Source organism: Lampris incognitus, chromosome 10 (assembly GCF_029633865.1).
Source record: "Lampris incognitus isolate fLamInc1 chromosome 10, fLamInc1.hap2, whole genome shotgun sequence".
In the NCBI taxonomy this organism is placed as follows: Eukaryota; Metazoa; Chordata; class Actinopteri; order Lampriformes; family Lampridae; genus Lampris; species Lampris incognitus.
The window spans coordinates 3,088,949-3,111,941 of NC_079220.1; the positions used below are offsets into that span (position 1 = coordinate 3,088,949).

Sequence of the window (22,993 nt, forward strand, 5' to 3'; positions counted from 1 at the left end):
TGTGCTATGTAAATGAGTGTTAAAACAAGTGTAATTGTCTACGTAGCTCCTTCAAGTTGTGAATTCTTTGTGTTGCGTTGAATAAATGTGTCGAATAAATGTGTCGAGTAAATGTGTCGATTAAATGTGTCGAGTAAATGTGTCGAATAAAAAAAACAGTTAAAAAATAACCTCTCTCTCGCGCGCGCTCTCTCTCTCTCGCGCGCTCCCTCTCTCTCGCTCTCGTCCAGCCCCCTCGCCTCTCTCCCCCCGCCCCCCACCCTGTAGCACTCTATACTTTCGATTTCAGACGCTCTGGGACGTGACGCAGAACACGAACCCTGGAAAAGGTAAATGGATCTATATCTAAGCCGTCACAGAGGACGGGTCGTATAATGTGCTGTTCGGTCGCTTGATCTGTAACGCCGCCGCTGGCCCGCCCGCGCTCGATCAAAGTTTCTCCCGTGTTTTCCCGTCGGCTTTCCGAAGACCTAAACGTGACGTCGAAACTAAAGGCTAAATCGATATAAATCGATATAAGTGTGGATAAACTGATTTCAGATAAACGGATACAAATCGGTATCGTGGTGTCTTCTGCCGTCTTCACCTCGGTTATGATCAGACACGCGTCTCAGGTTTCCGTGAGGGACGTCGTTTGACTTTGAAACGTCAAGGGCGAAGCCTGGCGAGGGGTTGGAGCCAAACCTTGACGATGAACGTATTGGATCTTGCCTGACCAATGTCGCTTTATACCGTGTTCGATGCCTTTACATAAGGACGGTATCGGGAACTATTTGGCTCCGGTCCAGAGTCCAGGCCAGGCTAGGCCAGGCCAGGCGAGAGATCGGTGAAGTCATTTTTTGGCTTGGCTATTCGCAAACTGGTCGGATTTCTAATTTATTTAACTTTTGATTCGAGTATGTTAGCGGTGTCAAACGACGGCCACGCGAGTCCGTCTGCCTCCAGCACCATGTGGCTGAGTTCTTCTCGCAGGACTCTTGCATCATGCGGTTTCCTCGTTTGCTCGTCATGAGAGTACTTGCTGCACATGTCGCTCGTGCAGACCGCTAAGCGGTGAACAGTGATTCGATAAGGCAGGGTGCTCATAGCTAAGGTGCCAGAGAAGACCTGTAGATAAGACCTGGCCATTGCCCCAGCAGTAGCAGGGGTTAAGTGGAAACTGCATACCAAAAAAATCCTTAAAATGAGCTTTGTGACATGATTTTGGGGTCAGGCTAAACGTAGGAACCCCCACCCGTGAGTGCACTGTCTGGAGGGCCAGTGGGCATCATGAGCAGTGCGTTTACAGGCGTAGGAGCCCCCACCTGTCAGTGCACTGTCTGGAAGGCTAGTGGGCATCATGAGAAGTGCGTTCACAGGCGTAGGAGCCCCCACCTGTTGAGTGCACTGTCTGGAAGGCCAGTGGCCATCATGAGAAGTGCATTCACAGGCGTAGGAACCCCCACCTGTGTGTGTACTGTCTGGAAGGCCAGTGGGCATCATGAGCAGTGTGTTTATAGGCGTAGGAGCCCCCACCTGTGAGTGTACTGTCTGGAGGGCCAGTGGGCATCATGAGCAGTGCGTTCACAGGCGTAGGAACCCCCACCTGTCAGTGTAATGTCTGGAAGGCCAGTGGTCAGATTGAATTGAAAGGCTTTTGGTTTGACGTCATTACTTCATCTGGTTCAAAAGTTATATATGAAAGCCTATACATTGATCAGTAAGCCTGTGATTCTAATCCTTATGACGTCACAAAGTGATGTGACAACTCGTTAAAATGAGCTCTGTGACGTGATTGTGGGGTCAGACTAAATCATATAGCTTTGTTTTGGCATCATTACCTCATGTGTTCCACAGGTTAGAAGATTTGAAATCTGAATATTTTACGAATGTCCAGTATAAAACGTCTTTACCTAGACTGTAGAGCAGAGCACCACCCATCACATGGACCGAACCTGACCTGCAAAGTACAACACAAATGTAAAAAACATTTATCAAAGAGGGTTGAGTCGGTTCATCTGGACACAACATCTATTGACAGGTACGTTTCATTAGTCATCTAAGTGACGTCTTCAGTCTAAACTGGCTGCAGGGATCCCCACCCTTATAAACAACACAGTACCATACAGTGCCTAGCGACCGAAACCAAAGACCAGTTTCATGTGCAAATATGCGCGTGACCTTTAACTAGCGTTTCGATGGCCATGTGTACTATTTTTGAGGATTAGGGATTGTTGCAATCACAGCATTGTAAGATGGTGACAGATGTACTCTTACCCCCCCCCCCCTCGGTTCAGGGACGGTCGTTCCCTCTCCACATAGATGGCCTCTTTGACTCCCTGTTCAAACCAGCGTTCCTCCCCATCAAGGATGTGCACAACCTCATCCCTGAAAGAGTGGCCACTGGCCTGTAGATGTAGTAGACTGTAGATGGTGGTGTAGACTGTAGATGGGTGTAGACTGTAGATGGTGTAGACTGTAGATGGTGGTGTAGACTGTAGATGGTGTAGACTGTGGAGTCCTAGTCTGACGGGTTAGCTCTCCTGTGTTGTGCCGTCCTCTTGGCCAGCATCTGTTTAGTTTCCCCAATGTACAAGTCACCAATCCTCCTGGCACTTTAACAGCTGCACTATATTGCCCTGTTTGTGCCAGGGGACCTGGTCCTTGGGGTGGACCAACTTCTGGTGCAGGGTGTTTTGGGGTTTGAAAGCAACTGAGACGCAGTGTTTGGAAAATACGTGTCTCAACTATTCCGGCGCTCCCACCACCACGGAATCACCACTGGTTTACGATTAGACAGCTGTTGTCTTTCTCCTCTCTTCGATTGGCTGGTACACTGTTTGGGCAGCTTCCTGGTTTTGACAGATGCCCAGTTAGGATAACCACACTTCCCCAGGGCCTGTTTAATGTGGGATGTCTCCCCTTCCCCAGCTGCTGTGTCGGTGGGGACGTTGTCAGCTTGGTGGTCCAGAGTCCTGATGACTCCTAGTTTGTGCTCCAGTGGATGATGAGAGTCAAACCTTAAGTACTGATCAGTATGTGTTGGTTTACAGTAAACATCAACAGTCAAATGTCCCCCCATCACCAATTACAATTTCACAGTCTGACAAGGCTGACCTGTCATGTTCCACATCCTCCCTCCCTGGTGAACGTGATGTGGTGTCCACAGAGTTCATGTGGTCGGTGAAATGTGCTACATCCTGAGATATAATTTTAACCCAGGTGTCGTCCACAAATCTGAACCAATGGCTAGGTGGTGTCCCTGGATAGGACATCAGAGCCTCTTTTGCACTTCCTCCATACACAAGTTGGCCACTACAGGTGAGACTGGGGCTACCATAGCACACCCATGCCTCTGCCTATAGTACTGCCCCTATAGTACTGGTCCTATTGCTAGGGGTGGGGTCATTTTGTAATTTCATATGGACTACCTCCACTGGCCTAAGAGTACATCCGTCGCCATGTTACAATGCTGTGATGGCAACAATTCCTAATCCACTGTGAATAGTACACATGGCCATCGAAACTCTAGTTAATAAAGGTCACACCCATGTATGCATATGATAGCAACTGGTCGTTGGTTTCGGTCATGAGGCACTGTATTGTACTGTGTATGGTGGGGCGTCCCGGGTCGTCCTCTGTGTGGAGTTTGCATGTTCTACCCATGTCTGCGTGGGTTTCCTCCGGGTGGTCCGGTTTCCTCCCACAGTCCAAAGACATGTAGGTCAGGTGGATCGGCCGTACTGAATTGTCCCTAGGTGTGAATGTGTGTGTGTGTGTGTGTGTGTGTGTGTGTGTGTGTGATGGCCTGGCGGCCTGTCCTGGGTGTCTCCCCGCCTGCCGCCCAACGACTGCTGGGATAGGCTCCAGCATCCCCGTGACCCTGAGAGCAGGAGAAGCGGTTCAGATGATGGATGGATGGGTGTTTATAAGGGTGGGGGTACCTGCCGTCAGTTTAGACTGAAAATGTCACTTAGATGAGTGATGAAACGTATCTGTCAATAAATGTTGTGTCCAGATGAACTGATTCAACCTTCTTTGATTTTCTTACCTTGATTATTGGGCATGCATGAAGACATAACAATATTTGCTGTAAATATATATTTATTTAAAAATGAACTTGGAAATAAAACAGAAATACAGTCTGAACCCTCCTTTACCAAAAACACAAGAAGGGAGACAGTCGGTGCGCGTGCCGATAGCTGTCACTCATTGTCACTGTGGGTGATTGGCAGACGCTTGTTTGCTAACCGCTACCGCTATGCTGCTACCTCTACTGCTATACAGCTACCGCTGTGCTGCTACCTCTACTGCTATACAGCTGCCGCTATGCTAACCGCTAGTTGACTTGGTCCCGTCGTAACGTGTTAGCTAGTATATTTCGGTGACTCAGAGAAGGGGGTTACAGGCCTTCGTCCCAAACGCTGCCAAAAGGAGAGCCAGCAGCTGAGAGAAAATGAGACAGACGAGTTTTAAACCAGGATGAAGAGCGGGGAGGTCAAAGGGCAGCACTAGCAGACAAGCTAACCCTAACTCGTCCAGCAGGGTCCGGGGCTACAGACGGGGATAATATTACTACTATACAGCCTTCAGCAACAGTGCAAGCAAAATGCTCATATTTACACCTACTTTTAAAAAAAAATCTGAATTACACTTTGAATTCAGGTCTTTCCCATATCCTGAATCACTTCCTCCGCTACTTTATACTTAAACGCTGCTCATCTTGGGCAAGTTAAGTGTAGGGCGTTAGGTTGTCAGCCATCTCATATTTAAGTGGCTCTGTCTGTGTCTGTCTGGTCCCATTTGTGTCGCCTAGATGGTTTCGACTTCAGGAAGTTGATTCAGAGTCTTTTTACGATAGCTGACTTTGGATTAAAACTAACATAAAAGTTTAATTTAGAGGGGCCCCCATTAAGTTCCCCCGAATCTGATCTGACAGTTTTCACCTAAATGACTACTAAAAATGTGATTAAAAGGGTAAAGATTGGGACGTCCGGGTAGCGTGGCGGTCTATTCCGTTGCCTACCAACACGGGGGTCGCCGGTTCGAATCCCCGTGTTACCTCTGGCTTGGTCGGCTGTCCCTACAGACACAATTGGCCGTGTCTGCGGGTCGGAAGCCGGACGTGGGCGTGTGTCCTGGTCGCTGCACTAGCGCCTCCTCTGGGGCGCCTGTTTGGGGGGGGGGGCTGGGGGGAATAGCGTGATCCTCCCCCGCGCTACGTCCCCCTGGTGAAGCGCCTCACTGTCAGGTGAAAAGCGGCTGGTGACTCCACATGTATCAGAGGAGGCATGTGGTAGTCTGCAGCCCTCCTCGGATCAGCAGAGGGGTGGAGCAGTGACTGGGACGGCTCGGAAGAGTGGGGTGATTGGCCGGATACAGTTGGGGAGAAAAAGAGGGGGGGGGACCTTTCAGGCCAGAGAAGCTGTATGACCAGTGAGCTATAAATTCATGGGAAGAGAGAGACAGGAAGGTGTGAGGGTGGAGGAAGTGCTGAGAAAGATTCTCTATATTTGGGACGAGAGACCAAAGATCCCCTCACCACAGTCCTGGAATACTTCAGTGCTAAAATGGAGAGCCTCTCTGTTTTAGACCGGACACTACCTCATGTCATTACTCATTTTCTCTCTTCTTTTTTTGGTGTGTGTGTGTGTGTGTGTGTGAACCTGTTTAACTGTTTTTGGCTCGAAAGTAATATTGGCAGAATCAGAATCAGAATACGTTATTTATCCCCATTGACATGGACAAAGACACTGCATAGTCGGTACTGGGTGAAGCCGCTGCAAACGTGAGTTCACGCCGCCATGTTCTCCCCGTGTCTGCGTGGGTTCCCTCCCGGTGCTCCAGTTTCCTCCTCCCACAGTCCGGAGACATGTAGGTCAGGTGAATCGGCCACACTAAAAATATCCCTAGGTGTGTGTGTGTGTGTGTGTGGGGGGGGGGGGGGCATGTGATGGCCTGGCGGCCTGTCCAGGGTGTCTCCCGCCTGCCGCCCAATGACTGCTGGGATAGGCTCCAGCATCCTCGCCACCCTGAGTAGGATAAGCGGTTTGGATAATGGATGGATGGATGGATGTTTAACTCACTCCTTTTCCCAATTTTTTGTAATACTTATTTTCTTATTTTCCTGTTACTCCTCCTGTTTCTCTGCCTCTGTGCTCGTGTTTACAGCCTTGCTCTCTCCACACACACACACACACACACACACACACACACACACACACACACACACACACACACACACACACACACACACACCTCCTCCAATAGGTAGTTATTATATCCAGCTGGACCATGGGGTCAGGCTCCATAATACTACCATGGTTGGAGACCCTCTCCAGTCTTTGTGTACCGCTGTAGAAATGTGTTGAGCAGGTAGGAAGAACACTCACACAGCAGCAAGCAAGTGTGTGTTGGAAACAACTCCAGCAGAAAACAAGATGGAAATGTGATGCCGATGTGGCCGTACTTCTTTCAGACAGACGATCAGTATAACTTGAATAACACGGCAATGTAGGGTAGTGAAGTTTAGACTGCCTGCATTAGCTCTGGTCCAAGGATCACATTTTAACAAGGGTGCAGACTATTTACTGGTTATCTGATGGCACACTTGACACAACGGCTGCTACATCTGCTTTGAAATCCGAGAAAATCACTCGCAACAGGTCTATTTCTCTCTGGCTCCCATATCAAACTGTACTGGACGTTGTTCAAATCATGTCAAGTCAATTTTATTTGTATCGCCCAAGATCACAAATTACAAATTTGCCTCAAGTGGCTTTACAGCAACACAACATCCTGTCCTTAGACCCTCACATCGGATGAGGAACAACTCCCCGGTTTGGGCTTAGCTGTTTTCTTTTTTTCTCAAGTTCTTGTGAGTTCTTGGGTGAACAAACTGGTGAAAACAGGACAAATGTGTATATTTCGGAGATTTTGGGGATACCAGGATGCATAACGTAAAAATCGAGACTGTCCCGGTGAAACCAGGATGTCTGGTCATGCGATCAAAAGCAAAATCGGGGTACGGGTACAATGCAAATTGTGGCGTGACTGTTTTTAGACCTCCTCGAATTAACAGGGATCTCTTTAGTTTTATCAACATGCAGAAAGGGGTTGTTTCCTTGACACCGTGTAAATAAGTCTTTAACTTCCATCCTGTAGGCATGCTCAGTCAGCAGGCGTACATAGTTACCGGGCAGGATAAAAACACTGAAAAGATTTGGCAAAACTACCTAACTACCCATTCAGTCCAACAAACACAGCATGTGTGTGTGTGTGTTTGTGTGAAGGTCGACGCGCTACCATGAGTGTGTCTAACATGAATGTGTGTGAGGAGAGAGAGGAAGGAGCTCCTACCTTGAAAACCACGCTGTCGGGGGAACATGACAGCCAGACCCAAGCTAAGAGGTAAGATGGGGATCTTTAACTGTCCGGGACTGCTCTCCATCTCAGAGCTCAGCAGTGATGTCCTCATGACATTATCAGTCAGAGTCAAAGGTCTGTTTGTGTTGTGTTGAAGTCCAGGCCACTGGGAGAGACCAGTCTCCCCTGTACCCAGCTGTTTGTCCATGAAGAGTGACCGGTCCATGGGAGAACCAGGGACCAATTTTAAAGAACCCCACCCTTCAAAAAAGAGGTAGAGTCAAAATAATGTTATTTCATTTTTCCATTAATGAAACATGTAACATTGTCCTCTTCAACACCGACAGACGATCATATATCTCGAGTGTCTCCATGATCTATTACTAATAGTGTCCATCAGGAGAGACCAGACTCCCCCGTATCCACCTGTCCGTCCACGGCGAGTGATGATTCTATGGAGCCACCTATTTATTTCAAATATGAACACCACTCTGCTGTACAGAGGTAAGCTCTATGGTCACTTCCATAGTGACTATCAGTTAAAACCAAGTTCATATTAATCACTTGTATCTGGGCGGCACAGTGGGACAGCACGTGGTACAGTGGTATGGCAAGAATGTCCTGAGTTTGAACCCCGGGGTTTTCCAACCTTGGGGTTCATCCCGGGGTCTCCTCTGTGTGGCGTTTGCATGTTCTCCCCGTGTCTGCGGTGGAATTTCTCCGGGTTCTCCGGTTTCCCTCACCATCAAAAAAGACGTGCATGTTAGAGTTGATACTCCTGTCCGTGCCCCTGACCGAGGCACGGCGAGACGAACTGCAGTTGGTCCCCGGGTGCTGCACGGCAGCTGCCCACTGCTCCTAGCTACACAGCTAGGATGGGTTAAATGCAGAGCACAGTTTCCCTACAGGGATCAATAAAGTATCTCAAAATCAAAAATCTCAAAATCTACGACTCATAGCATCCATCAGGAGAGACCGGACTTCCCTGTATCCAGCTGCCTGTCCATGAAGGGTCACCGGTCTATGGGAGAACCAGGGACCAATTTTAAAGAACCCCACCCTTCTAAAAAGAGGTAGAGTCAAAATAATGTTATTTTATATTTCCATTAGTGAAAAATGTTACATTGTCCTCTTCAATACCAATAGACAATCATATATCTTGAGTGTCTCCATGATCTTTTACTAATAGGGTCCATCAGGAGAAACCAGACTACCGTGTATCCACCTGTCCGTCCACGGCGAGTGACCAGTCTCTTGATCCACCTATTTATTTCAAAGATGGACACCATTCTTCTGAACAGAGGTCAGAATTATGATAATGATATTAACAGATGGTTTGGTTGTTATCAGTCTCTTCTTAACAGAGGTAACAAGTCACGAGATATAGAATTGGTCTGTACCTTCAAACTGTTGATTTCTCCTTTCTTCTCTCAAAATATCCCACCTAATAATCAGATCAGTAGACTGTGAACAGTGATGTTCACCTTGTATTTCTACCAGGATCCATCAGGACACAACTTGGTCACCTTTAACCTCCTGTGTGTGCTGATATCGAGATACAGGATAGGTAAATATGTCATGTTTTCTCCACAGAAACCACCAGGAGAAGTCAGAGGTTCCCAGTGGTCAGTCTGTCCAAGAGAATCAAACAGACCTAGACTCCATAATTATGGTGTGTAAATGTACAACACCACCTTTTAGTTCACCTACAAATGAAACGAAAAACAGTGATCCTCTCCATGCTCCACTCTTTACACCGGTGGCTTTTAATCAGTGACCGATGTTTTTGATATTTTGTTCCATGAGTTTAACATGAAAGTTTAATTCATATATTAATTCCAGCTGGTTGAAGGCGACATCGTCAGTTATGTGAAGGAGGAGCTGAAGAGGGTCCAGAAGGTTTTGAGTCCAGAATACTCAGGGTGCTTAGAGAGACAGAGGGAGGAGGAAGAGCAGACGAGGAGCGCCAGAGAGGCACTTCTGAAGCTCACAGTGCACTTCCTGAGGATTAGGAAGCAGGAGGGGCTGGCTGACTCTCTGGAGAACAGTAAGAGGCTCTTTATTCAAAAGCTTCAACACCACAGAAAGGGTTAATTGAGGCAAAATGGGAGGTGGAATTGTTTCCAAACCCTGTTGAAAATATAGGTTTATAAAGGGGGTTCAGAAAGTTAACATCTGGATGGCAAATGAACAAAAATCTAATTGATAATCTCGTTAAACTGTTGATTGGTTAATGTGGGTGTAAAATACCAGTGGTTCACATCAGAACAATAATACCAGAGAGAACCTCTTCAAGACATCAACATTATACCCATAATCCCAGTAAGAGCTGCTAGCCAAAACATTAAAGCCACCTGCCTAATATTGTGTAGGTCCCCCTCGTGCCACCAAAACAACTCTGACCCATCGAGGCATGGATTCCTCAAGACCTCTGAAGGTGTCCTTTGGCATCTGGCACCAAGACGTTAGCAGCAGATCCTTTAAGTCCTGTAAACTGCGAGGTGGGACCTCCATGGATCGGACTTGTTTTTCCAGCACATCCCACAGATGCTCGATCGGATTGAGTTCTGCAGAATTTGGAGGCCAAAGCAACACCTTGAAGTCTTTGTCATGTTCCTCAAACCATTCCTGAACAATTTCTGCAGTGTGGCAGGGCGTATTATCCTGCTTAAAGATGCCACTGCCATCAGAATCAGAGTCAACTTGATGGGCCAAGTGTGCCTATGCACACGAGGAATTTGACACCCGTATGCAGCAGCTTCTAGCACTTGAAGACATCACTCACACGAAAAAAGAAAATAAAAAGGACAAAAAGATTTTTTTTAAAAACCTGGCAGAAATAACAACAAGACACTGGAGGCAGACATGTATGCACGGCAGATGTAATCCGTTGTCGGGGGGGGGGGCGCTGAGTCAGGTTTCAGTGAAACAAAGGGCAGCAGAACATGCAAAGACTTTGTTCATCCCATTGAGGAGAAGCAGCTCATCCATTTTGTTGGGTATGGAGCGGAGATTCGTCAGGTGAATCGTCCGATCGAAATCCCCGCTGTCAGAGTCTCATCACCACGACAGCCCGTGCCCCCCCCCTCTCTCTCTTTTTTTTTTGTTGTTGATTTTTTTCTCCCTTTTTCTCCCCTGATTGAATTTGGCCAATTACCCCACTCTTCCGGGCTGTCTGGGTCGGGCTGATCCGGGGAGGGCTGCAGACTACCACATGCCTCCTCCGATGGATGTGCCGTCGACAGCTGCTTCTTGACACCTGACAGTGAGGAGTTTTTCCAGGGGGACGTAGCGTGTGGGAGGATCACACCATCCCCCCCAGCCCCCCCCCCCCCAAACAGGCGCCCCAACTGACCAGAGGAGGTGCTAGTGCAGCAACCAGGACACATACCCACATCCGGCTTCCCACCCACAGACATGGCAAATTGTGTCTGTAGGGACGCCCGACCGAGCCAGGGGTAACATGGGGATTTGAGCCGGTGCGCCCCATGTTGGTAGGCAACAGAATAGACGGCCATGCCACCCGGATGCCCTCGTTTCCCCTGTCTGCGTCTCCTCCATGTCCCACAGACAGCCGCTGTTACTCTTAAGATCTCAAAAAACTTTCCGCGTTTGTGAAAACTGAGGAAAAACTTTCTGGAATTAACTACCTAATGTTTAGCAGTTCTTCTTTAGTGAACGTAATCAGGTTTGAATAACCGGACACACACCGAATAAACAAAAACCAAAAAAAAGTACTAGAGAACACTGTACTGAGCCTGCCATCCCCGGCACCATCTTGATGACATCAGGGAATACCGTTGCCATGAAGAAGTGTACATGGTCTGCAACAATGTTTCTGTAGGTGGTACATGTCATAGTAACATCCACTTGAATGCTAGGACCCAAGGTTTCCCAGCAGAACATTGCCCAGAGCATCACACTGCCTCCGCTGGCTTGCCTCCTTCCCATAGTGAATCCTGGTACCATCTCTTCCCCTGGTAAACGATGCACACACACCCAGCCGTCCACGTGATGTAAACGATAGCGTGATTCATCAGACCAGGCAAACTTCCTCCATTGCTCTATGGGCCAGTTATGATGCTCATGTGCCTAGTGTAGGCGCTTTCAGTGGTGGACATGGGTCAGGATGGGCATTCTGACTGGTCTGTGGCTACGCAGCCCCATACGCAGAAAATTGCAATGCACTGTGTGATATGACACCTGTCTATCAAAGCCAGCATTAACTTTTTCAGCAATTTTAGCTACAGTAGCTCTTCTGTGGGATAGAACCACACAGGCTAGCCTTCGCTCCTCACGCCCATCAGTGAGCCTTGGGTGCCCATGACCCTGTCGCTGGTTCACTGGTTGTCCTTCCTTGGATCTCTTTTAGTAGGTACTGACCATTGCATACCAGAAACACCCCACAAGACCTGCTGTTTTGGAGATGCTCTGACCCAGTCATCTAGTCATCACAATTTGGCCTTTGTCAAATTCCCTCAAATCCCTACACATGCCCATTTTTCCTGCTTCCAACACATCAACTTCAAGAACTGACTGTTCACTTGCTGCCTAATATAACCCACCTGTTGACAGGTGCCATTGTAACAAGATAATCAATGTTATTCACTTGCCTGCCAGTGGTTTTAATTTTGGCTGATCGGTGTACATGGTTTCTACAAGAGTTGGAACAGCAACTATTAAAATATTGACACTGGAGAACAGAATTACTATAAGATATGTATCAATAGAATGTTACTTGGCTAAATCTACCCATTGTATGAATTATAAATATCTCTTCATCATTTGTCTTAAATTAGGCCTGCTAGTCCATCCACTAATTACTAGTTGAATAGATACTATGGAGTTTGGAAAAGTTTCTATTTCTCACATTTGCAGTAACATCCACTCATTGAGTTCCAAATTGATTGATTTATTCATTTGTTCATTCAGTCATTTGTTCATTCATTCAGAAACTCTTGTTCCTGTGTGCCGGAGTAAACTCAAATCTGCGCTTAAGGAGAAGTTTCACCGTTTGTTTGAGGGTGTCGCGAAACCAGGAGAGTCAACATCTCTGAATCAGATCTACACTGAGCTCTACATCACAGAGGGAGGGAGTGGAGAGGTCAATAATGAACATGAGGTCAGACAGATTGAAATAGCATCCAGGAAACAAGTGAGACCAGAAACACTGATCAAATGTGAAGACATCTTTCAACCCTTACCTGGACAAGATAAGCCAATCAGAACAGTGATGACAAAGGGAGTGGCTGGCATCGGTAAAACAGTCTTAACACAGAAGTTCACTCTGGACTGGGCTGAAGGCAACGCTAACGATAATATACACTTAATATTTCCATTCACTTTCAGAGAGCTGAACACGCTGAAAGAGAAAAAGTTCAGCTTGGTAGAGCTTCTTTATCACTTCTTTGTTGAAACCAAAGAAGCAGGAATCTGTAGCTTTGACCAATTCCAAGTTGTGTTCATCTTTGATGGTCTGGATGAGTGTCGACTCCCTCTGGACTTCCAGAACAATGAGACCTGGACAGATGTCACAAAGTCCACCTCAGTGGACGTTCTGCTGACAAACCTCATCAAGGGAAAACTGCTTCCCTCTGCTCGCCTCTGGATAACCACACGACCTGCAGCAGCCAATCAGATCCCTGCTGAGTGTGTTGACATGGTGACAGAGGTGAGGGGGTTCACTGAGCCACAGAAGGAGGAGTACTTCAGGAAGAGATTCAGCGATGAGGAGAAGGCCAGGATAATCATCTCACACATCAAGACATCACGAAGCCTCCACATCATGTGTCACATCCCAGTCTTCTGTTGGATCACCGCTACAGTTCTGGATCATGTGCTGAAAACAGATGAGAGAGGAGCGATGCCCAAGACCCTGACTGAGATGTACATCCACTTCCTGGTGGTTCAGTCCATCCAGGAAAATGTGAAGTATTATGGGAGATCTGAGACAGAGCCATGTTGGAATAAAGAGAGCAGGAAGATGATTATGTCTCTGGGAAAACTGGCCTTCGAGCAGCTGGAGAAAGGTAACCTGATCTTCTATGAAGCAGATCTGACAGAGTGTGGCATTGATATCAGAGCGTCATTATACTCAGGAGTGTTCACACAGATCTTTAAAGAGGAGTGTGGGCTGTACCAGGCCAAGGTCTTCTGCTTTGTCCATCTGAGCATTCAGGAGTTTCTGGCTGCTCTTTATGTCTTTCTCTTATTCGTCAGCACTGGAAACAACCTACTGTCAGAAACACAGTCAACCTCCAAGAAGTCTTCAGAATCAACCCTCTACCAGAGAGCAGTGGACAAGGCCTTACAGAGTCCAAATGGACACCTGGACTTGTTCTTGCGCTTCCTCCTGGGCTTCTCATTGGAGAACAATCAGATTCTCCTACGAGGCCTACTGGGAAAGACAGGAAGTAGCTCACAGACCAATCAAACAACAGTCCAGTACATCCAAGAGAAGATCCGGGAGGATCTCTCCCCAGAGAGAAGCATCAATCTGTTCCACTGTCTCAGTGAACTGAATGACCATTCTCTAGAAGAGGAGATCCAACAGTACCTAACATCAGGAAAGCTATCCACAGACCAACTCTCTCCTGCTCAGTGGTCAGCTCTGGTCTTCATCTTACTGTCTTCAGAAAAGGAGCTGGATGTGTTTGACCTGAAGAAATACTCTGCTTCAGAGGAGGGTCTTCTGAGGCTACTGCCAGTGGTCAAGGCCTCAAGAAAAGCTCTGTAAGTATATTGATAATTTAATAAATTGAATCTCTTCAGTTTTTCTACATCAAAAATAAAGTAGAAATGTATTCAAAGTGTCGTTTTTAAAATCACAAATTTTTGTTTAGGTTGAATGTGTGTAATCTGTCAGAGAGAAGCTGTGAACTTTTGGCCTCAGTTCTCAGCTCCCCCTCCTCTAGTATGAGAGAGCTGGACCTGAGTTACAATGATCTGCAGGATTCAGGAGTGAAGCTGCTCTCTGATGGACTGAAGAGTCCACACTGTAGACTGGAAACTCTCAGGTCAGTATTCATAAACCTCTTGAACACAGGACCATGTCAATCCTTCTTTCATTGTGTCATCAGTGGTAGTTGTAATAGTCATAGCAGAAGCAGAATTTACAGCAGTAACACTGAACTTTACATCCTCATCTTACGGAGCAACTGAACAAGACCATAAGACATTTCTCGACAACTCCAATTCATCTTAATTTTGTAAACCATGTATTTAGTCAAAGGAATTAAAAGGGAAAGTTAAAGTGAAAGCTACAATATGTAACTTTGGAGAGTGTACCAAAAGTGAGGCAGAGTTTGAAAAAACACAACCAACACCAGAACACCAATTATAAACTTTAACTTAACTAGGGAAGGCCCTGTTTCCCAGCTGACAACAGAGTTAGCAAGAGCTTATAGTTTGCAGGGCAGAATGAGAGAACAGTATCTGTGTCACATCCATCCATGCTTGTATAAGTCTGGCCAATGGCCTCACACAGCCAGTGAGATAGCCATTGCTAGAAAGTACTTGATCGTTGGACGCTTCTCTGTAGAAGACAAATAGCTGCTGAGTAGATTTGAACATAACAGTTTTGCAGTTCTCACACAAAAAAGAGAAGCTTTTTCTTTCTCACTCTGGTGAGATAGAAGGCAAAAGGCTTTCAGCAAAATATCACTACAACAAAACAAAGCACTGATGTTCTTGGGGATGAAGGAAGGATCAGGTCTAAGTGTAGCTACACTGCTGTCACTGTTAAATGTGGAAAGGCATTAAGGAGGGCATAGGGCCACAGTGAATGCCACAGGTCATCTACTCCCAATGTTGGTTCATCTCTGGTTCAGAGAATGCCACAGCGGGGCAATATGTGTTTTCCCTGAAGGCAAACCGGCCCAATTCTGCTTATCTGAATGGTTGCCAGATCCAGTTGACAATGTCAGGGTGTAAACACAATTCATCTTGATGAGGTCATCCCCAAGACATGAGATCTATGCCCAAATCCAATGAAACAGTGATATGAAGAGCACTCAGACTCTTGAGATGCACCAACTGCCAGAGACAAAGTTGCATTGCCACTTTGAGAATCTTAGCGGGGTGAATGCCCGCTGTTTCTCTGTATAAGTCACCGCAATCATGTCTGTTTCTAACAAGTACATGATGGTTCTCCACCAGTGGTGTGAAGGGTTGAAGCCTCTCATAACTTTGGATAGCACCGTTTCATTCATGTTAGCCGAAGGTGGCTCCAGTCATTTTTTTGTTTTTGATTTTTTTCCCCCTTTTCCTTCCCAGTTGTACTTGGCCAATTACCCCACTGTTCCATCCCGTCCCGGTCACTGCTCCACCCCCTCTGCCGATCCAGGGAATGCTGCTGACTCCCACATGCCTCCTCCGATATAGTATGTGGAGTCACCAGCCGCTTCTTTTCACCCGACAGTGAGGAGTTTCGCCGGGGGGAAATCAGGGAGGGATTTTCCAGGAGTTTTGCCAGGCAGTTTCACACGTGGAAGGATCACACTATCCCCCCCAGACCCCCCCCCCAAACAGGCGCCCCAACCAACCAGAGGAGGTGCTAGTGCAGTAGCCAGGACACATACCCACATCCGGCTTCCCAACTGCAGACACACATGGCCAGTTGTGTCTGTAGGGACGCCCAACCAAGCTGGAGACAACATGGGAATTCGAACCAGGATCCCCGTGTTGGTAGGTAACAGAATAGACCGCTACACTACCCAGATGCCCCCTGGCTCCAGTCATCTCTGACTGACTCATCTAGAGAAGCATCTGTGAATACAGATAAGATTTCATTCTGCACAGAGGGACGGCTCTCTTCAGCGTGCTCTGATTCCTTAGAAATCCAGGTCTTCCTTGACTGACTGAGGAACGATTAAATCTCTTTTTGTACCACACCAGATCCACCTGCAGGCAGTGAATCTGGGTCCTGGTTATGAGCATTTTGTATTCCCTTGTTTAAGTCAGCTGATAGAGCAAACAAAGATGTGGAATGGGCCTCTGGACTGCCTATTTGGAATAAGCAGTTCAGCTATTTTCAAGTTCAAGTATCTTGGGGTCTTGTTCACGAGTTAGGGTAGGATGGAGCGGGAGATTGACAGGCGGATTGGTGCAGCATCAGCAGTAATGCGGACATTGTACCAGACTGTTGTGGTGAAGAGGGAGCTGAGCCGGAAGGCAAAGCTCTCAATTTACCAGTCAGTCTTCGTTCCAACCCTCACCTATGGCCATGAGCTTTGGGTAGTGACCGAAAGGGTGAGATTGCGGATACGAGCGGCTGAAATGAGTTTCCTCTGTAGGGTGTCTGGGCTCAGCCCTAGAGATGGGATGAGGAGCTCAGCCATCCGGAGGGAGCTCAGAGTAGAGCCGCTGCTCCTTCACGTTGAAAGGAGCCAGTTGAAGTGGTTCAGGCATCTGATCAGGATGCCTCCTGGGTGACTTCCTTTGGAGGCTTTTCGGGCATGGCCAACTGGGAGGAGACCCCAGGGTAGACCCAGAACTCGCTGGAGGGACTACATGTCCAGTCTGGCCTGGGAATGTCCTTGGGATCCCCCAGGAGGAGCTGGAGGGCGCTGCTCGGGAGAGGGACGTCTGGTGCGCCCTACTTAGCTTGCTGCCACTGCAACCCTACCCCGGAGAAATGGCTGAAGACGAATGAATGAATGTGTCGTGGCATTTGTTTAATTTCACTCTGAAAATAAATGAGGGGCAAGATAAAAATCTCATACAGTATTGTCATACTTTAATATGTTCATGAACAGACATACAAAGCATGATACCATCTGAAAATGCTAACCCTTTATGCCATATTTTGTTTTAAGGTTATCGTATATTCTCAAATCATTGTGCTCTTTTCCTTCCCCTCGGTATCAAATGCACGAAACAGTATAATAAAGTCGTTATTCAGATTGTACTAATGATGAAAACAGGTTGTAAATCCTTGTAAAAATACTTTAAGACATTAAAATATGACATATTTCTGTGTGTTCATCTTGATTCAGGTTGAGTTTGTGTAATCTGTCAAAGAGCAGCTGTGAAGTTATGGCCTCAGTTCTCAGCTCCCCCTCCTCTAGTATGAGAGAGCTGGACCTGAGTAACAACGATCTGCAGGATTCAGGAGTGAAGCTGCTCTCTGATGGACTGGGTAGTCCACACTGTAGACTGGAAACTCTCAGGTCAGTATTCGTAGACCTCTTAGACATAGGACCACTTCAGTCCTCATTTACATCCCACTACTACTACTACGACTACTACTACTACTATTTCGGTCTATTCCCGTTAGGGGGCGCCACAGTGGCTCATCTGTTTCCACCTCTTCCTGTCCTCTGCATCTCCCTCTGTCACACCAGCCACCTGCATGTCCTCCCTCACCACATCCATAAACCTCCTCTTTAGCCTTCTTCTTCTCCTCTTCCCTGGCAGCTCCATATTCAGCATCCTTCTCCCAATATACCCAGCATCTCTCCTCCACACATGTCCACACCATCTCCATCTTGTCTCTCTTGCTTTGTCTCCAAACCGTCCAACCTGAGCTGTCTCTCTAATATATTCGTTCCTAATCCTGTCCTTCTTCATCACTCCCAATGAAAATCTTATCATCTTCACCTCTGCCACCTCCAGCTCCACCTCCTGTCTTTCATCAGTGCCACTGTCTCCAAACCATACAACATAGCTGGTCTCACTACCATCTTGTAAACCTTCCCTTTAACTCTTGCTGGTACCCTTCTGTCACAAATCCCTCCTGACACACTTCTCCACCCACTCCACCCTGCCTGCACTCTCTTCTTCACCTCTCTTCTGCACTCTTCGTTACTTTGAACAGTTGACCCCAAGTATTTAAACTCATGACAGTAGCATAGTTTACACTGGCACCCTGCTGGCCAACAGTACCGATGGTGGTCGTTGGTAACCCAGGCCTCGACCGATCCGGTATGGAAATCTGATTTATGATCCGCATATTTGATTTGGCAAATATTTTATGCCGGATGCCCTTCTTGATGCTACCCTCCCCATTTATTCGGACTTGGGACCGGTGCTACGAATGCACCGGATTGTGCATCCTCAGTGGCTGGGTTATTTACATCCACTGTAATGGCAGTCAAAACATCCTGAGCTGGGTGGCCCTTTGTCTGATTGGAGGATTTAAAACCAGTTGCAATAACGAGCTCTGGTTCTACTTTCTAGTCCCTGTCAATTGTTTTCCATGAGTACATTTCATTCTTTTACCTCCTCGGTGTACTGGTTGTTGAGACCTAAACTACCAAGAAGGACTCGTAGGGTTCTGCAGTTAACTGGTACCAGGTCATTGGGACAACTGTTTGGAACAGTGACAGTTGAGGGTTTTTTTTTGTTTTTGGCTTTTTCCCTCCTTTTTCTCCCCAGTTGTACTTGGCCAATCACCCTATTTTCTGAGTCGTCCCGGTCGCTGCTCCACCCCCTATGCCGATCCGGGGAGGGCTGCAGACAACCACATGTCTCTTCTGATACATGTCGAGTTGCCAGCCGCTTCTTTTCACCTGACAGTGAGGAGTTTCACCAGGGGGACGTAGCACGTGGGAGGATCACACTATTCCCCCCAGTTTCCCCTCCCCCCTGAACAGGCACCCCGACCGACCAGAGGAGGCGCTAGTGCAGCCACCAGGACACATACCCACATCCGGCTTGCCGCCTGCAGATACACGGCCAATTGTGTCTGTAGGGACGCCCGACCAAGCCGGAGGTAACACGGGGATTCGAACCGGTGATCCCCATGTTGGTTGGCAATGGAATAGACTTGCCACGCTGCCCGCACGCCCCAGTTGAGTTTGTTTGCACATTAGGGTTCAGTCGCACAGCTGATTTCAAATCAGTTCACTTATGAGAGAATTCAACATGTAGCTTGTTGTAAATGGGATGTTTACACTCAGAGCTGGACTCTTTCTACACACTCCTCTAGATCTTTCTACACACTCCTCTAGATCTTTCTACACCCTCCTCTAGATCTTTCTACACACTCCTCTAGATCTTTCTACACACTCCTCTAGATCTTTCTACACACTCCTCTAGATCTTTCTACACACTCCTCTAGATCTTTCTACACACTCCTCTAGAGCTTTCTGCACACTCCTCTAGAGCTTTTTACACACTCCTCTAGAACTTTCTACACACTCCTCTAGAACTTTCTACACACTCCTCTAGAACTTTCTACACACCTCTAGAAATGTAGAAATCAAAAGCTGTGTGTGTGTGTGTGTGTGTTTTTCAGGCTGTCGGGCTGTCTGGTCACAGAGAAAGGTGTTTCTTCTCTGCTCTCAGCTCTGAGCTCCAACCCGTCCCATCTGAGAGAGCTGGACCTGAGCTACAACCATCCAGGAGACTCAGGAGGGAAGCTGCTCTCTGCTGGACTGGAGGATCCACACTGGAGACTGGACACTCTCAGGTTTCGACAGGCTGGATGACACTAATTCCTCATGTCTTCTACAAGAATATTCTCCCTCCTACTCTGACGCTGGATCAGACTGGTTCTTCTGTAACAGTGGATAGGACTGATATCGGATGGAGGTTTATTAAATTGAAAATGTGCTGGTGTGACTGTGTTTCTCCTCCACCCCCAGAATGGACCATGCCGGAGTGTGCAGGTTGACACCAGGTCTGAGGAAGTGTAAGTGTGTGTTTAGTTTATTCCTGAAAACAAATCAGACCACATTCAACTGTTTAGATGGAAAGTCTGTCTACACAGCAGCGTGTGACACCCATCTGTTCACATCCTACTTGGAGGGAAGATGATGGTTGACATGGTGTGTCATCATTACACTGGTCAGAAAATAACAGTCAGTGGGCCTCATGAAAGAATTTCTAGGAGTCACTAAACACGAGGCCGTTTTAGTACGTTTGCTGACATCTACAGGTTAAAAACCATGTAAAGGTTAAAAACATGGCGGGCTGCTCTTGTTACTCTGTGGTGTAAGCATAGCAGGGTAAACACGGCTGCAGCCGATAACATTATGTTTCTTTTGAGTCTAGGAGTGTTAAAGAAACAGCAGTACTCTTCTTTTTTTCCTGCCCTTTTCTCCTCAGTTTTATCTGGCCAGTTACCCCACTCTTCCGAGCCGTCTAGCAGACTACCACATGCTTCTTCCTCTGATACATGTGGAGTCGCCAGCCGCTTCTTTTCACCTGACAGTGAGGTGTTTCGCCAGAGGGACGTAGCGCGTGGGAGGATCACACTATTCCCCCCAGTTCCCCCTCCCCCCCGAACAGGCGCCCTGACCGACCAGAGGAGGCGCTAGTGCAGTGACCAGGACACATACCCACGTCCGGCTTCCCACCCGCAGACACGGCTGATTATGTCTGTAGGGCCACCCGACCAAGCCAGCAGGAAGACGGGGATTCGAACCGGGACCCCCTGTGTTGTTAGACAACGGAATAGACTGCCACGCTGCCTGGACTCCTGCAGCCGTTCTCTGTTGACAGTTGTTAGCGTTGGAGCCATTATCAAGTCCCTTCTGATTACCTAGAGCCCTGCTATTAAGACTATATTAAGACGACCATTAAATCAATATTAAGACTGTTAGTAAGACTCTATTAATGTCTGCCTTACATCAGGAGACAAAGTCTCGCACATTCTCAAACTTTATTTTTTTTTTTTTGCTTTTCCCCCCTTTTTATCCCTAATTGTATCCAGCCAATTACCCCACTCTTCCGAGCCTTCCTGGTTGCTGCTGCCCCCCCCCCCCTCTGCTGATCTGGGGAGGGTTGCAGACTCCCGCATGCCTCCTCCGATACATGTGGAGTCGCCAGCCGCCTCTTTTCACCTGGCAGTGAGGAGTTTCACCAGGGGGACGTCGCGTGTGAGAGGATCACACTTATTTCCCCTAGTCCCCTTGAACAGGCACCTCGACCAACCAGAGGAGGCGCTAGTGCAGCGACGAGGACACCTACATCCGGCTTCCCACCTGCAGACACAGCCAATTGTCTGTAGGGACGCCCGACCAAGCCGGAGGCAACACAGGGATTCGATCCGGGATCCCCGTGTTCGCAGGCAACGGAATAGAGCGCTACGCTACCCAGAAGCCCCCCCCCCTTCTCAAACTTAATAGTTTGCTACAAGCCTGGCTTTTTAGTCTTAGAGGAGCAGCCATTATAAGACTGTTAAGCCTGGGACTCATACAGCATCACGTCTATAAGACCCCTGCAGGGTTCTCTGAGATTCTTTTCATCTCATCCCTCCTCTTCCTGTGTGAAACTCACAAAAGGAAGAAAAACAGGTAGTACTGTGAACAGAGCTTGGACAATGGCGTCCCCCCCCCCCCCACCACCACCTGTATTTTGAGAAAATCCACCTACTTTTTCTATGTAAATGTAAGGTTAAGTTTAGATATTGTTAAGTTAGGGTTAAGTTTAGATAGTGGTTACATTAAGGGTTAGATTAAAGTCGTGTAATTTGTCAGAATATTGGGGAAGGGGAAAAAATAACAGACAATGGCCATGTTTAGTACAACCCACTCACTAGCAGTGTGCTGTCAGCCAAGGAGAGCACATCTATTGGCTGTTGACTTGTAGGATTGTGACGACTGATAGATGTCGCCTCAGTGTGAACAAATCAAGAGACACTAAACAACAGGAATATTAGCTAAACAAATACTGCTGTATTGTCTCTCGTTGTCTCCATCAGATACCTGTGAACTCACGCTGGACCCGAACACAGCAAACGGAAGCCTCCGTCTATCTGAGGACAACAGAAAGGTGGTGCTGGGGAGAGAGGAGCAGTCGTATCCTGATCATCCAGACAGATTTGACTACTTGAAACAGGTTCTATGTAGAAAGAGTCTAAAGGACCGCTGTTACATCGAGGTGGAGTGGAAAGGATGGGTTGATATAGGAGTGACTTACAGAGGAATCAGAAGGAGAGGAAGAGGTGTTGACTGTTTTCTTGGATGGAAAGAAAAGTCCTGGAGTCTGTTCTGCTGTAGTGATGGTTACACTGCCTGTCATAATAATAAAAGAAGAAAGACACAAATCTCCCCCTCTGACAGAGTAGGAGTGTATCTGGACTGGTCTGCTGGAACTCTGTCCTTCTACAGAGTCTCCTCTGACACACTGACGCACCTCCACACCTTCACCTCCACGTTCACTGAGCCTCTCTATGTTGGGATTAAGTTTGGGTTCGAGTCGTATGACTCCTCAGTGCGTCTGTGTTAGATAGAGGAGGTAGAGACGCCTCCACTGTCCTGGAGGAACACTCACATACCATTTCAGCAGCCGCCCACAGACAGCTACTGAAATGGTAGATCACTTGACACAGGGTCACCGATCACGTGATCACTAGGGTTGCCAACCGTTCCTTAAAATAAGGAATCATTCCTTATTATATGTAAAATATATATCCGTCCATCCATTATCCTAGCCACTTATCCGAATTCGGGTCACGGGATGCTGAAGCCTATCCCAGCGGTCATTGTGTGGTGTATTAAGATGTGTATTTTTGTTAATAACACAAGAATAGAGCTAATTGTTGGCAGACATATTGTACTACATATCCCTTGAGCCTCAGGCTGCTGGAAGTCACACCACGGTATAAAGCCCTGCCCTCTCAGCATAGCTCCAGATCAGAGTGTGCCCAAGTTCACATGAAGCGCGAGTTAGTAAAGCTCTTTGAGTTCTTTATAAATCGTAT

At 47.4% G+C, this 22,993-nt stretch overlaps 1 protein-coding gene across 2 annotated transcripts; it reads left to right on the plus strand.

Annotated features, from left to right (window-relative positions):
• The first annotated feature begins 306 nt into the window (after window positions 1-306).
• Window positions 307-22,668, plus strand: LOC130118938 (NLR family CARD domain-containing protein 3-like). Of its 2 annotated transcripts, XM_056287272.1 has the most exons (14): window positions 307-329; window positions 7,272-7,389; window positions 7,502-7,618; window positions 7,735-7,848; window positions 8,304-8,417; window positions 8,534-8,647; window positions 8,938-9,016; window positions 9,187-9,391; window positions 12,297-14,076; window positions 14,187-14,360; window positions 17,340-17,513; window positions 19,583-19,756; window positions 19,932-19,978; window positions 21,992-22,668. In XM_056287272.1, the coding sequence occupies exons 2-14, from the start codon at window positions 7,286-7,288 to the stop codon at window positions 22,516-22,518; spliced, it is 3,723 nt and encodes a 1,240-aa protein (XP_056143247.1). In that variant the 5' UTR covers window positions 307-329; window positions 7,272-7,285; the 3' UTR covers window positions 22,519-22,668. The 2 variants fall into 2 exon arrangements, 1 of the variants encoding a protein (XP_056143247.1); XR_008810804.1 differs by lacking the exon at window positions 21,992-22,668 and adding an exon at window positions 20,395-20,424 and having other exon boundaries at window positions 19,583-19,978.
• Window positions 22,669-22,993: the final 325 nt, after the last annotated feature.

Bases quoted from the DNA above. Each gene is read 5' to 3' on its own strand.
- LOC130118938 (XM_056287272.1), top strand. From the start codon at position 7,286: ATGAGTGTGTCTAACATGAATGTGTGTGAGGAGAGAGAGGAAGGAGCT. The intron at 7,849-8,303 runs GTAAGCTCTATG...TACGACTCATAG, and splicing joins CACCACTCTGCTGTACAGAG to CATCCATCAGGAGAGACCGG. The intron at 19,757-19,931 runs GTTTCGACAGGC...CTCCACCCCCAG, and splicing joins TGGAGACTGGACACTCTCAG to AATGGACCATGCCGGAGTGT.